This window comes from Mesoplodon densirostris, chromosome 6 (genome assembly GCF_025265405.1).
Source record: "Mesoplodon densirostris isolate mMesDen1 chromosome 6, mMesDen1 primary haplotype, whole genome shotgun sequence".
Lineage (NCBI taxonomy): Eukaryota > Metazoa > Chordata > Mammalia > Artiodactyla > Ziphiidae > Mesoplodon > Mesoplodon densirostris.
Genome location: NC_082666.1, coordinates 4,429,625 through 4,445,510, shown reverse-complemented (window position 1 = coordinate 4,445,510; position 15,886 = coordinate 4,429,625). Strand labels below are relative to the sequence as shown.

The window sequence follows — 15,886 nt, the reverse complement described above, 5'->3', positions numbered from 1 at the left end:
TGATAGCTTTGTAGCAAATTTTGAAAGAGGGAAGTGTGAGCCCTCCAACATTGTTCTCTGTCAAGCTATTTAGGGTCTCTTGCACTTCCATGTGAATTTTAGAATAAGCTTGTCCATTTCTGTAAAAAAAGGTAGTTGGAATTTTGACAGAGATAACAATGAATCTGTAGATCAACCTGGGGAATGGTGCCATCTTAACAATATTAAGTCTTCCGATCCATGAACATGAAATGTCTTTACATTTATCTAGTTCTTTAAATTCTTTCAACGTTTTGTCCTTCTGTGTATGAGCTCACACTTCTTTGGTTACATTTACTCCTAAGTATTTTGTTCTTTATGATGCTATTGTAAATGGAATTTAAAAAAATTTTCCTTTTCAGATTTCTCTATAGTGTACAGAAATACAACTGATTTTTGTATACTGATCTTGTACCCTACAACTCTGCTGAACTTGTTTATAAGGACCAGTAGTTTGCATAGATTTTTTAAGGGTTTTCTGTATGTAAGAGTATGCCATTTGTGTTTTTTTGTTGGTTTTGTTTTTTTGGTTTTTGGATTTTTTTTTTTTGACCACGTGGCGTGCAGGATCTTAGTTCCCTGACCAGGGATCAAACCCATGCCCCCTGTGGTGGAAGCATGGAGTCTTAACCACTGGTCCACCAGGCAAGTCCCAGATTATGCCATCTGTGAAGAGACAATTTTACTTCTTCTTTTCCAATATGGATGCCATTTATTTCCTTTTCTTGCTTAATTGCTCTGCATAGAACTTCTAATACAGTGCTGCACAGAAGTAGTGAGAGAGGCATCCCTCCTGATCATAGGGGGAAAGCTTTCCATCTTAGCATCAAGTACGATGTTTTAGCTGTGGGTTTTTCATAGATGCTCTTTATTAGGTTGAGGAAGTTCCCTTCTATTCCTGGTTTGTTGAGTATCTTTATCATGAAAGGTTGCTGCATTCAGTCACATGTCTTTTCCACATTTATTCAGATGATCACCGTCATGTGGGGTTTCCCCCTTTAATATGGTATATCACACTGACTGATTTTCCTATGTTGAACCAACCTTGCATTCCTGAGATAAACTCCACTTGACTGTGGTAAATAATCCTTTTAATATGCTGTTGAGTTCAGTTGCCATTATTTTGTTCAGAATTTCTGCATTCATATTCATAAAGGATATTGGTCCATAGTTTTCTTTTCTGGTGATTTCTCCATGGCTTTGGTATCAGGGTAATAATGGCCCCATAAAATGAGTTAGAAAGTCTTCCCTTCTATTTTTTGGAAGCGTTTGCAAAGGACTGGTGTTAATTCTTAATGTTTGACAGAATTCACCAGTGAAGCCTGGTCCTGTGTTTTTCTCTCGTTGGAAAGTGATTACTAACTCAATCTCCTTACATTTAATAGGTCTATCCAAAGTTTCTGGTTTTTTCTAGAGTCAATTTTGGTACTTTGTGTGTTTCTAGGTGCAGAAACTTTTGAGTTAATGGATTTCCAATATTTAATTTTTAATTTTACTGTTGAGGTATCAAGGAGACAAAAACATGATCTTCACCCTATACATGAAGGCACTAAAAGGGTTAAATAATTTATTCTAAGCGAAAATGTGAATACATGATTCTCAGTAGAGTTAGAATTCAGATAACAAGTCATCCAACTAAAGGGAAAGGCCTGAAGAATTTCTCAGTCACTTCCATTGTCAAGTGTAACGGTGATGACATTTGAACTGGCAGGAGGCACTCCATCTGCAGGGGCTACAGGTGTAACCACACTCCCTCCCAGCACAAGTCTACGGAGCCAGGGTCCTAGTCTCCTTGGTCTAAGACCACTCCCTAGAGTTAAGTTTCCTTTTCTTCTTTCCTTCTATCCCCTTTCTTCTTTTTAATTCAACGGAAAAACTGGAAATATCTGTAAAAATAGAGATGCCTCACCCTTTTCCATCAAACTCTTTGTCCAAATCCTTCCGAATCATCATCTTCTGAGCCTTGTAATGGGTTATTATGCCAACGCTTCGGAAAGTAAGTTCCCTTCTTTTGTCTTTCATAAGTTTAATTATTTCCATTACCAGTTTTATTTCTTGAACATTTACATATGAGCTAAATAAGACCAAAAAAAATACAACACATTAAAACTAATAGCAGTCCAATTGCTAAGTTAAGTTCCACTTTGTTTTCCACTACAGTAAAGGGTACATAGGTAGGTTTCATCTTTATTCAGTCAGCAGTGATTCAAAGAGGCTGTTATAATGACCATTAATATTGTACATATGAATAAATATAGAAATAACTGCCCAGTGAAACACGAAGTTGTATGAGAGAAAAGAGGTTGGAGTTAAGTGATGTTAAGGCACCAGTTTCTTCACTTATTAAAACAGGGATAGCCGCAGTGAGAACGAAAGTATTCATAATAATAATGGAGATATGACTAATGAATAGCTAACATTAAGGATTGACTATCTTCCCAACACTGAGAAAAGTGCTTCAGATGTACTACCTTCCTGCACTCCCCACCACAGGCCATGCAGATCATGCACCACATGACCGAGAGGATGGCAGCCACACAGACTAAATGTGACCCGGCTCCCAGAGATGAACAAACACGGGGCCCTACAGCAGGATCACGTCCTCTGTCCTTGCTGGCCTCATCCTGCACTCCCAACTCATCTCCTGAACTACAATGCGTTCCCTCATCACCATACCAAATGCAACATGTGTGCACACTGGGGGATGCCCTGCACTCGCACCTTTATTCCCGAGGCTACCTTATCTGTCTCACTTTAAAGCCTTAAATATTCACTGTTCTAATTTCAAGACTTACTATACAGACAAGCCAGTCAGCTAGCTTTCTTTTCCATACCTGAAAGCTTTATTTGGTCACCTCTCAGGCCAACACTCTTCCCGTGACCATCCATCTCCACAATACTTATGTGGTAAACTCTCAATCCGCTGCTCCATTCCAACAGACCCCACTACAACCTCCACAATCCCTCTGGAAGAGCAATCCCCCAGCCAACTGCTCCGTATTTCTAACTTCTTCACTGAGGGGCCCCTCCCTCCACCACTATTAACTAATATCTTATTCTCATGGAGGACACCACTTGCTCTGCAGCTCTCTCCTGACGCAGAGGTGGAATTTCTATTTCTTCATACGTCATGATGCAGGGGTGGCATTTCTATCTGTGCTAACAAATGCAGCCTCCGGGCTCCTCCTCCTTTATTCTCTCACAAGAAGCCCTGGCTCCTCTGAGGTGCTTCCTAATTAGCAACCACTGCTCCTTTTCGCTGTCATTCACAAACCACCTGATTCACAATCCAACATGCTGAAAGTATTGTCCACCCTCTGCCTCACACCTTGATTCAACTGTATCTGTACTTATCCGTCACAATACTTAACCCAACCAGAATCATTAATCACCACGGTGATGGCCTGGTTAATGTCTGTCTCCCCTGTTAGACCACAGCAGCCTTGCACTGGGGCCACATCTGTTTTACTCACAGCTGTGATCTCAGCATGGATCCACTGAAGTGCTGACCGCATGTTAGGTAACATAACCCCCATTACCCAGTTAAGAAAAAAAAAATCAAGACTGAAATATATAAAGACATCAGTAATTTATGATTGAAAGGGTGAAGTTATTAACCCAGCTAAAAGAAAATGATTGTGCACTGGCACTAGGCAAAGAGATTTATATGGAAAATATTTTGAATTTAAATATGAACAGAAACAATATAAAAATTCTGGGACCATCAGTGGGGACTGAAGAAAAAGGAGAACGTACTCATTATCCCGCTTTTCTGAACCATCTCCAACATCAAACACGAGGTAGGGTTGAAATGGCCAGTCAGATGAACACCGAATAGTCTCTGTCATTCTACAAAAGAGCAGCCACCATTTAGAATGCAAGTCAAATTATAAGAGAAAACGTTTTAGAATTATTATTACCATTTGTTCTTTCTGGGGAAGAGAGCAAGGGAAAGTAAGAGGACAAGAAGGACCTTCTTTTTAAATAAAATTAAATACTTTTAAATAACATATTTTAGTGAAAGGTAGCAAGTGAATTTCATTTCTATTCTAGTACTAGGGAGAATGACCCATGTGATTAAAATATAATAATCATGATTGGAAAGTTACTCATAATACAGTAAGTGAAAAAAGCAAGCTACAGGGCCTCCCTGGTGGCGCAGTGGTTAAGAGTCCGCCTGCCAATGCAGGGGATACGGGTTCGTGCCCCGGTCTGGGAGGATCCCATATGCCGCGGAGCGGCTGGGCCCGTGAGCCATGGCCGCTGGGCCTGCGCATCCGGAGCCTGTGCTCCGCAACGGGAGAGGCCACAACAGTGAGAGGCCCGCATTACCGAAAAAAAAAAAAAAAAAAAAAAAAAAGCAAGCTACAGAATACTATGTAGAGCATGGTGTGCTTCCCCCCCCCCCAAAAAAAGAGAAAAAGTAAAAAAAGATGTGCATAGTACAAGGGCTGGAAGTAGATATAACAAAATGTTACCAGTGATTACTTCTGGGTAGTATCAATAGGGGCTGGGTTTTTCCCTTTCTTTTTGTTTATCTGCATTTGCTACAATCAATAGGACTTTTATAATTAAAATTATTAAACCTTTATGTTTTTAATAACAAGACCTAAAAGCACAACAAAAGAGCTATTCTTCCTAAGCAGCCAAACCTACAAATAAAACAGGTGAATATGCAATGAACAGAGCTCACCTATTTGTTTTCAAGTTCCTGTTATAAATGTAATTAGAAGGGAAGAGACATATGTCTGGGTGCATCCTGTACTGAATGGTGAGCTGTAAGACAGGCAGCCTGCCAATCACATTGTGTTCCACGTTCTCTTCCAGAAGTCTGTAGAAGCGGGCCATCATCGACTGGTCATAGCCATACTCCTGGGCCTTCTGAAAGGAGGAAAACAAAGCAATAATCTCCAAGAATTCATTTGTACTTTTCCCACTATTAAAAAAACAATCACTGAGCTCTAAAATGTACAAGGTATTACCAACAACCAAAGATTCAGAGAAAGAAGATGTTTCCGACTCCAGCCCTAGAAAAGCCATGTAGCTTGACTACAAAAGTTAAGGTATTTTCTCCTTATTTAGAAAACCCACATACTGCTTATGAACGAGATGTGATCTTGTGAATGACCACAACTGTCGCTATTTTGGTGCTAACGGGTCACCTGAAAGAATCGATGATAAAAGCAGCAAAGAACTGTAACACAGATTTTAACAATTATTTCTGGGCTATGCTCTCACAACTAGAAATAATGAATGTCATTGTAAATAAGCCTCTGAAAGACCAATTTCTTCATCCATCCATCATATACCGAGCAGCTAAAATTTGGGGTGCTGAGAGTCTACAGTGAATAAGATCAAGTGTCACAGAACTTACATTCTAGTGGAGGAGACAGGCAACTAAGTTGATTTCATAAATCCAAGAAAGGGTTACAGACCTGTGATCTGAAACACAGTGACTTACATTGACAAACGAAGAAAACTGTCTTAATGTTATCACGGTCATGCCTTGGGATATACTTTTCAATGGTAGCATCATATCAAGATTCAAAAAGTATTACATCTTAAATAATCTAGAAGCAAAAAATGTGCTCTGGAAAACCCACTAGGATGATGTAATCTTTATGAGTGATGTTGACAATATGAGCATTGAAGATGTATGTGCAAAGTTTTAATAAACCTGTTTCACAAACTATCAGAGTGGAGAAAACAGGCATTACTTCTTACTTATATTAGTTATATATGTGATTATTTACATATGTGATATTAAATAGGTTTGTATAATTAAAGAGAATATTTTTAGTAGACATTTGACAATTTCATCTATACCCCCCAAAGTTTATCTATTCAAGTTAGCTAAAAAACCTCATTTACTTCACTCTGGGGAAAAAGAAAATGGTTTATATGAGGTAACACAACTACTTCCAGAAAATGCGGTATGTGGGCCTCTCACTGTTGTGGCCTCTCCCGTTGCGGAGCACAGGCTCCGGACGCGCAGGCTCAGCGGCCATGGCTCACGGGCCCAGCCGCTCCACGGCATGTGGGATCTTCCCGGACCGGGGCACGAACCTGTATCCCCTGCATCGGTAGGCAGACTCTCAACCACTGCGCTGCCAGGGAAGCCCGAGGGCAGGGATTTTTGTCTATTTTCATCACTGTCATGACGCCAGAACTTAAAAACAGTGCCTGAATTAGCCTGGCACTCAATGAACACAGACTGAAAAAAAGTCAACACACACATGCCCACAAACTGTTCAAATACTCACTAAACTTTTCATAGTAATTATCCCTAGGGTTAGAAAGGCATGTTGAGAAAATTAACTTTGTAATTATTTTCTGAAATTTTCTCAATAAGCCTCTATTGTTTTTGCAACAATAAGAAAAGCCCAAATGGATTTTTCTCATTTCTGCTGTTTTTTTTTTTTTTTTTTTTTTCCTTTTTGCGGTATGCGGGCCTCTCACTGTTGTGGCCTCTCCCGTTGCGGAGCACAGGCTCTGGATGCGCAGGCCCAGCGGCCATGGCTCACGGGCCCAGCCGCTCCGCGGCATATGGGATCCTCCCAGACCGGGGCACGAACCCGTATCCCCTGCATCGGCAGGCGGACTCTTAACCACTGCGCCACCAGGGAGGCCCCTCTCATTTCTGCTGTTTTTAATCAATCACCAAAGTAGACAGGAAAGTTGAGGCCTATCAACAACCCTTTTCACTAACCATACGCTAAGGCCCTTCAGGAAGTTAAATCAGTAGGTTTCTGAAATACTGCAACTATTCAAAGAATGCAGGGCAGAGCTGGCTCCTCCTAGGTCTCCACAAGCAGAACCCCCCACAGCAACTCTGTCCTATGGACAAGGTTTTCACTCAGGGACGCGGGCGCTGCTAGGCTACTCCCTTGAACAGTCACGCACGAGTGTTCAGACGTCAAAGAACTGCACTATCATTTTGATGATTCCAAAGTCAAAAAACAGTAATAACAAAAACCACCTGCTTTCTTTCCATAACGTAACAGAAATGCCGTGAAAATGGTCTGTTCTCTGGGACTGTTTATGCAGCCACTACTCTATATTTGTACAAATAATCTATGTATCAGTAAAATGCTCAAATTTCATTAAACTTCAAAACCGTCATCTAGACCTATGAAGATTACCCAAAACATCTGAATCCTGATTCTGCTGTGCATTTCTAGGAGCCATCTTTAGTGAGATATAAGAAACGAAGTGAAGGGGACCACAACTTTGGTGCTCATCTTCCCACAAGCACAGCCCACAACCTCTTTCCTTTCACCACCTTCCCTTTCAGAGGATGTGAGGGACGCCGGCATTTTCCTGCGCTATAGGATACAGAATCCTAAAATTGAAAACGTTACTGTAAGAATAATTTCTCTTTATACTGTTTTCCTCAAATTTGCACATATTTAAATATAAATCCGGAGGTTGGATTCTCTTCCTTGCTTTTAACGTTTTTCTTTTATTATTGTTTTGGTGTTTATGTTACTAAAATAAATCAGATACAGCGCTTAGAACAGCTGCACACTGCCTTTCCCAAAGTAACAGCCCACTGCACACGGGACATCCTCCTCCTAAACTTCTGGTCTGTGACACTCACACTGCTCCCGTCACACACACATAAGCACATTATGAACAAAGGAACATTTCCGGAGACTTTTACTATGAAGGCTCTCAACAGTGGTTCTCTTTTCTCAGCCATTCCCTGTTTTTCCCTGCAAATAAGAGATGATGATCCAAGAAAGACCGCCCCACCGCCCAAAACAAAAACCCCAAACAAGCCCCTTCCACTTTAAAGCAAGACGAATGTGAAAAAACGTACCATAGAAATGACCGTGGGAGGGAGCTGCTTAGGATCTCCTACGAGGATGAGCTTGTTGCAACGATGGATGAGTGGAATAAGAGTTTCAACTTCACAAGACTGTCCGGCCTTGGTTAAGAGAGTACAGAATGGAGACATCATCAGAATTATCTCTATTATTTATTTATCCATAAACAGTCTATCCAATTCATAAGAGTCCTAACCATTCAGAAACATACACTTTCTCCTTCTGCACCAAAGATCAAAAATAAGAACTTTCTTTGGTTAGAAAACAAAACAACAAAAACATTCTAAACGCCGAAGGGGGGGAGAAAACCCACACACATGTTTTGAAGTCAGCCACCACTCAGGTGCCACTACCACTTGGGAAGCAGCTCATAAGCTAGAAGGGCCATGTCATGTCCCCGGTTTGTCTTCTTTGTCCCTGCTGGGCACATGCCTGGGGGGACTGCGTGTCTGTGTGTCCCACCCCATCCCACTCTCTTCCTTGTTCCTCAGCAGGCCGCTCCAGTTGCAAGACTCAAGCTTCTTTTCAATTCAATGGCATTGCCTTCAATTATTTCATCACTTCCATCTTTTCTATTCCTTCGTTTTGGTGAATACTGGATCTTGGATCTCCTGGATGGGTTCTCTGTACCTCATTTTCCATCTCTTTTGTCTTCTGGCTCTACATTCTGGCAAACAGTAGGTACCCAATAAATGTTTGCTCAGTGAGTGAAGTAGAAATAAAGATGTTAGCTGAAAATATGGTGGCTCAGAGCCGTCCAGTTATATTAAAAATGCTTCAAAAGGTAACCAGAGGGCTTCCCTGGTGGCGCAGTGGTTGAGAGTCCGCCTGCCGATGCAAGGGACACGGGTTCATGCCCTGGTCCGGGAAGATCCCACATGCCGCGGAGCGGCTGGGCCGGTGAGCCATGGCCGCTGAGCCTGTGCTCCGCAACGGGAGAGGCCACAGCAGTGAGAGGCCCGCGTACCGCAAAAAAAAAAAAAAAAAAAAAGGTAACCAGAGATATCCCAAGCAGGAGCTACAATAATCCTTGGGAGGGATTTTATGAAGAACAATCAGGAATCCCTAAGACTACAGTCCCAATACTGAAAAAGCAATTTTCATCGTGGTGGGTCATTAGCAGCATATTTCAACACAAGAGAATACACATGTAATGGCAGGTCAAAATCAGATGCAAAGACCACTTTGTCAACATCTTGGCAGCCACTCTTCATGTAAGACTTACTCCTTACTCCTAGGCAAAGCTGTATGGCCGACTGCTTACTGACCTCATCAACAATGATGCAACTAAAGGGGACACCCCCTTGCCCACGGAAAGCAGCCTCGAGCAGCAAACCACCACTCGTGCTCAGTGTGCAGCAGATGATGTGGGATTCTAAGATGATGATGTTCTGTGTCTTTTGTGGGCGTCCTTGAACCTAAGAGAATAAAAGTTAATCAACATTCAGTTATATATAAATTCCTAACTACACTTATTATGTGGCAGAATAATGTCTAGTAAATGTTAGGTAGGAACCTCAAACCTAGAAAACAGCAGAAACATTCAAGATAATCAGAAGCCACCAGAAAGAACACTTGGCAGTGGAGTCTAATCTCAGAACATGAGTTAATAAGCACATTAAGAAAAATTTATTCAGGGTTTAATTTCGTCGAAGTGGATTACAATTCTTACAACCTGAGGTATGAGGGAAGGTATCAGAATAAGCAAAGATTAAGTAATTCTACTGAGTTGTGAAGCAATTATCTGAGTAAAACCAGGATCAGAGCTAAGCCTCAACATACCCTTTTCTGTTAGTTTTTAAGTACGTCATATCGTTCTCTCTTTTATAAGGGCTAGTACCAACAAAAACGCCTGTGAAACTGACAAGCATTCTACTTCCACAGTGGAATCCAACAACCTTGGTCCAGACTATAATGGAATAAACTGTGATGGAGACTAATAGTATGAATGACACCTCACAACGCCTATCATTCAGTGTTCAAATTAATAAACTAGTACTCTCATCAGAGATTCAGTTAGCCTATTTCCCCTCCTGAAAAAGCTGTTGTGGATCATCCCTCAACATATGATAGATTCAACCATGGAGGCCAAGGCATGTATGTGAGAAGAGGGTGGCAACTGTAGCCTTCTGGTGCTCACTTGTTAACCGTCACATACCTCTCCTCTCAGCCATCTAATGAGTAAAACTGCCAAGTACAATTAATTTAATGGCCCACAGAACAACGTGATCAGTGGCAAAAACCACAATACTGGTAAACATGGACTTCATCCTTAAATGTGGGAAGATTAATTTTGGGCTCAGCTTAAAGTTTTAATAAAAAGCTTTCCACCTAATTTTTGATTTAAATAAACCAACTGCTAGTGGAAATATGCATTAAGTTCAATTATATTTATTTAGCCACACAGAGAAGGTCAATAATACATTCAAGAGAAAAACCTCAGCTCAAAAATACAAATATCATTACCGGTTGAGTATTACCGTCTCTTTCCCTGACCCCCAATTCATTTCATTAAGGGTTGCATTCTGGTGACGGGGTACACACCTGGCTCATCCTAGCTTTGACCAATCTAAATGTTAGTTGATACTTTTATATCCAAAGAATACTGGGAAAAGTTATACATGTTATAGAAGGATTTTTGTGATCAAAAACAAGTAAAAAGAGTATATGCTTTCAGCCAAAAACTGAGAAAAAAGGTGTTTGTATTTCTTGGGCCACATCCCAGCCACTGTCACTCTACCTGAATTCAGACATGTAATTTTTTCCCCTGTATTTTCAAATAGTTATTTATTTATTTATTTGGCTACACTGGGTCTTAGTTGTGGCATGTGGGATCTTCCCTGCAGCGTGTGGGATCTTTTCGTTGCAGCATGAGGGATCTTTTAGTTGTGGCATGCGGGCTCTTAGTTGCAGCACATGGGATCTAGTTCCCTGACCAGGGATCACACCCACACCCCCTGCAATGGCAGCACAGAGTCCTAACCACTGGACAGCCAGGGAATTCCCCCCAATTTTTAAATGTAATTGAGAAAAGACCATAGGTTGTCTGAACTATTTCATAATTTAAAAAAAGAAAAAGTAATACCAGGAAAATGCTACAGGTGACCTACTTACCTCTTTAATTTTAGAAGCAAGCTCCTGCCTTTCTTGTGAAACTCTGGCAATTTTTTCATCTAATTCTTGCCTCTGGAAAAAATCAGAATGCCATCATTAAAATTAAATTAAGCCTTTTAAAATGCTTTCCAATGGACTGCCTCACATTTCAAAAGGGTGAGCCAGTACTTTACCAATGAAAAACTGATTCACCCAGTGTGTTTTCTCTATACCAGTCTTCCTGTATTGCTGTGTGTCAGAGTTTAGCTAAGCTACTCCATGGTACTGTTGCCCTGGCATCCATTTTGTTTGGCCGAGCAGCCTGCAGAGACCCCAAACTATCACTAGGCCCCTTCATACACACGCACGCCCTAGACGGCAGCCCGTGGAGTCACTGGCCCACCAGCCAACATAAGCTCTTGTGATCAACAGTCTCCCCTGCCATCCAGTGCCTTCCCCTTATATGCCCTTTAGATAAGAGACCCTCCAAGCAACTTACCAAAACCCTGCTCTTTCGGTTAAAATTGGCCAATCCAGCCCTAGCCTGGGAACCCCAAAGTACTCCACCCATGGACTCAGATAATGACATGTGCACCAGGGCCTGCCTCTCTCTGTCTGCACTCTCCCTTGACCTGCCTGTCATGCCCCACGAGACATGCCTTATACCTTCTTCAAGACCTGTGAAAATAAACTTCTCTATTTCGCTTTCTCTTGTGGTCTGTTTTTAAACATCAGCTCATTATCCAGCAACCCAACAACCAGCACCCCATGCTTCAATGAGTAGGTGTTAATTTGATAAATTCTTTTTTTTTTTTTTTGTGGCCACACTGTGCAGCATGAGGGATGCTCATGAGGAACTAGGGCTCCCTGAGCAGGGATCGAACCTGAGCTCCCTTCAGTGTAAGTGCAGATTCTTAACCACTGGACCACCAGGGAAGTCCAATAAATTCTTAGTACTGTGTATGATTCAGTTCTGTTCAGGGTACTGCAGGGACGCTCTTTCTGCTTAAGCAGGCCAATCCTTGGGGCATCACTTATGTGTAATCTACTCTGCCTTCATGCTATTAACAGTGGCGTTCAGTGGCTAAAACAGACTCCACATGGCCTGCAGAGTCTAAAATATTTACTATCTTGTTCTTTTCAGAAAAGTTTAACCCCTAATGTAAGGCATACCATTTCTGTGTACATTTTTATACACAAATTATGCTATTCCACAATGAAAGAATGGCATCAAATACTCACCAACTAGTTTATCTATGAGCTATTAAAAAACACTGATCAAGACATGTTTAGATACCTGTAGTTCCCTTCCACCTCGGCATAAAGCACGCTGGCGGGAAAGTTCATCTAGTTGACGATCTAGAAATTCCTTTCTTCTATGCATCTCCTGAATATGAGAAGGTAAGTCTTTTTCTTTAAAAAAGGAAAAAAAAAAAAAGATAAAAAACTGCTAATTCTAACAAATACACACATATGCATACACAATGAGAAGAAAAACTAGCTTTCAAAACTAGACTACTTCTAGGGTCTCCAAATTACCTTTAATGCCCACGCCATTTTCTACCATACAAAAAGAAACAGAAATCAATTAATATATACCTTTATTCAGTACTTACTCATTCTGTGGTTAACTTGGCTGTCCAAACTGAATTTTAGGACCTCAGTATTAATAGACTTTTCTGGACCTAGACGTACTAAATTTATATCTCCACAGTTTCCTGTTGATAAAAGTCACACTTAGAGATTAATAAGAACACTGTCAATTTCTGTACGTAATAAGTATTTCTAAGCAAATATATTAACAATCAGAGAAAGGAGCTAACATGAACTATTAATCAACCAAATACCTGGAACTGCGCTAGAGGTTCCACACACATTCTTTGAGATTTGCTTCATAAGAATCCTATGAGGCAAGGACTTATTTCCACCTAATAAAAGCTACTGGGGTTGCACAAACAGTACACTGCAGAGCTGAGATCCTATTACACTAATGCTCCTCAAACTATGTGCTATACATCACTCCATGGTCAAAGGTATTTGGGAAATGTCGAGTGAAAATAAAACAAATTCCTTGACCATAGGATATTTCGAAGATGAAGACTTTTCTCTGTTAACGCATGTCTGAATTCCCCGAAGAGAGCCTTACAGGACCATCACATGCTTTTCTGCAGAACACTGAGAGCCACGGTTTGGAAACTCTGCTCCCCATCACGATGCCACTCCAGGACCTAAGGGACACAAGATGCTGGAAATCCTGGAATATGGTAATTCCAAAAACTGTCAGCATCATTTAACTGGTTTATTAACCACATTTTAATTTTAGGTTAGCACATTTCAGATATTATTTAATCTAAAAGTCTCCCACTGCTTCACTGAACTAAACTATAGCAATCATGCAGCGTTTATTAGCACTTATCCCAATCTGACACATCACAGACTTGTGTGCTATCTCCTTCCACTGAATCCGAGTCCCATACGAACCAGGTTTTGTTTTGGTCACTGCCTAGAACAGCAGCTGGCACATAAGTACAATAAACATACGTTGAATGAATAAATGAACTCATTATACAGCTGTCTACACATATTTTTGTTCCTAGTTCAGCTCATTCTTCTAAAATTTGAAGCCATCTTCTCTGACCAACATTTACTTGAAGGTGTCAAAACTGCTAACTTGTGTTTCTACCAGGAAGGTGGATGAGATTTATACCCACTATAAGCACCTAAAAATGCTCCAGAAATTAAAACAGACATCCTTTAAATTGCAGGGTGAGCTCAGAAGGATGTAAGAGAAATTCCTAGGGGCCAAAAACAAAGAGAAAGGTGGAAACCAGAGGTGAAAGCCCCTGAGCTGCTGTGGCTTCCTTGGAGGGAACAGGGTGAGGGCTGGTCACTCTCTAGATGCTTAGGTGTTTGTTTTTTAATTTACATACAATAAAATGCAGAGATTTAAAAATCCTAGTTCTATAGAGTTTGACAAATATCGACATCAGTAAAACTACCATTCCAATCAACGTACAGAAATTTTATAATGGGGGCTTGGATTTTAAAGCCCCCTAGAAAGCAAGAGGGCATGGAAGAGGTGGAGGGATGAAAAAGACAGGACTCTCTCTTGGCCTGGGCTTAGCTGGGAAAAAAATAAACTCTCTTCTAGGACTTTCCAACTATAGGCCCATGCCCCATGTGGACTTAGAGTCTAAACACATAATACAGAGAATGACAAAGGTGACCCAACCAAAATACAGTTGAGATTTTAAAAATGAGAATACAGTGAACAATGTTATACCAATATATTTGAAAACCTAAGGTGAAGTGGAAATTTTTTCTTGAATAATATGAATTAGCAAAACTCACTCAAATGTAGAAAACTTGAATAAACCAACAATTAAAGACATTCAGCAGACAGAAACTTATCCATCTGTCAAAAAATAGACAAAAAACAAACAAACAAGAAGTCTCCCCATAAAACAACACTAAAAACAAATTAACCTTCAAGTAACAGGTAATTTTCTGTCTTATACGAAACACTCCAAATAAATGTCTGTATAACTTCATTTTTTTTTTTTTTTTTGCAGTACGCGGGCCTCTCACTGCTGTGACCTCTCCCGTTGCGGAGCACAGGCTCCGGACGTGCAGGCTCAGTGGCCACGGCTCACGGGCCCAGCCGCTCCGCGGCACGTGGGATCCTCCTGGACCGGGGCACGAACCCGTGTCCCCTGCATCGGCAGGCGGACTCTCAACCACTACGCCACCAGGGAAGCCCTGTATAACTTCATTTTTAAAGTCTGTATAACTTCAATACTAAAACCAAAGATATGACAAAGAAAAATTACAGGCTGGCCTCATTTAAAAAAAATCAATAGCAATCCAGCAATGTGGTAAAAAATAATAGTACACAACCAAGTTGACCTTATTCTAGGAATCAAAGATATTTTCACACTAGAAAAGCATTGTAGGGAATTCCCCGGCAGTCCAGTGGTTAGGACTCGGCACTTTCACTGCCACGCGCCTGGGTTCAAACCCTGGTCGGGGAAGTAAGATCCCTTAAGCCTCGGCGTACGGAAAGAAAGAAAGAAAAGAAAGAAAAAAGAAAAGAAAAGAAAAAAGAAAGAAAGAAAGAAAGAGAAAGAAAGAAAAGCAGAATTCCCTGGTTAGGACTCTGTGCTTGCACTGCCGCGCGGTGCGGGGGAGGGGGATATGAATGAAAAAAAAAACTGCATGCAATAAAATTCAACACCCATTGATGAAAAAAACTCTAATTAGACGGGGACTTTTTTAACCTGATAAAAGGGTATATACCAAACCCCAGAAACAGACATCACACTTAATGGTGAGATGTCCAAGGTATTTCCTTAAAGGACACCCAGGACCACTGGACATAGTGAAAAGCAGCAAAAATGAAAGTACTGAAAAAGAAGAAGAAAACTGTCTTTACTGACAAGAGATGTCATTTTCCCTCTCACAAAAAACCATTAAAAATCCAACCTAGACACGACACTTGTGCCACCTTCGTCCCAGCCTTCTCGTGCTGTCAGCCCACACCTGAAGAAGGGCTTATGACACTCCCTCAGTGAAAGGAAAGTGAAAACCACGCGGGAACTGTTCTCGGTTGTATAATTTGATACAACCACTTTGCAGCAGAACCGGGCACTATCTAGAAGCTGCACAAATGCTTCAACCCAGCATTTTCATTTCTAGGTATATATACACTAGACCAGCGTTTTTATAAACTCTTTTGACCGTGATCTATAGTATGAGGTACACTTCACATGGAAAGCCAGTACACTCATACCTCACCAATAAAACAGGTTTCACAAAACAATACTTACCCCTCACTACCTACACGCTAATCTTTTCTGTTCTCTTCTCTTCTATCTCATCTTGTTTAAGTATGCTGGTTCTGATCTCCCTAAACCGATTTCACAATCCACTAACTGGTCACAAGCCAC

At 41.0% G+C, this 15,886-nt stretch overlaps 1 protein-coding gene across 1 annotated transcript in view; it reads right to left on the bottom strand.

Moving 5' to 3' along the window:
* Window positions 1–15,886, bottom strand: part of SETX (senataxin) — a 77,252-nt gene that overhangs the window by 9,791 nt on the left and 51,575 nt on the right. Inside the window, exons 16-23 of the mRNA XM_060100549.1 lie at window positions 12,557–12,658; window positions 12,238–12,353; window positions 10,962–11,033; window positions 9,116–9,265; window positions 7,841–7,948; window positions 4,712–4,899; window positions 3,775–3,867; window positions 1,928–2,092 (exon numbers count right to left, since the gene is read on the bottom strand). Of these exons, the coding sequence (XP_059956532.1) occupies window positions 1,928–2,092; window positions 3,775–3,867; window positions 4,712–4,899; window positions 7,841–7,948; window positions 9,116–9,265; window positions 10,962–11,033; window positions 12,238–12,353; window positions 12,557–12,658 (994 nt within the window). The remainder of the gene's footprint in view (window positions 1–1,927; window positions 2,093–3,774; window positions 3,868–4,711; window positions 4,900–7,840; window positions 7,949–9,115; window positions 9,266–10,961; window positions 11,034–12,237; window positions 12,354–12,556; window positions 12,659–15,886) is intronic.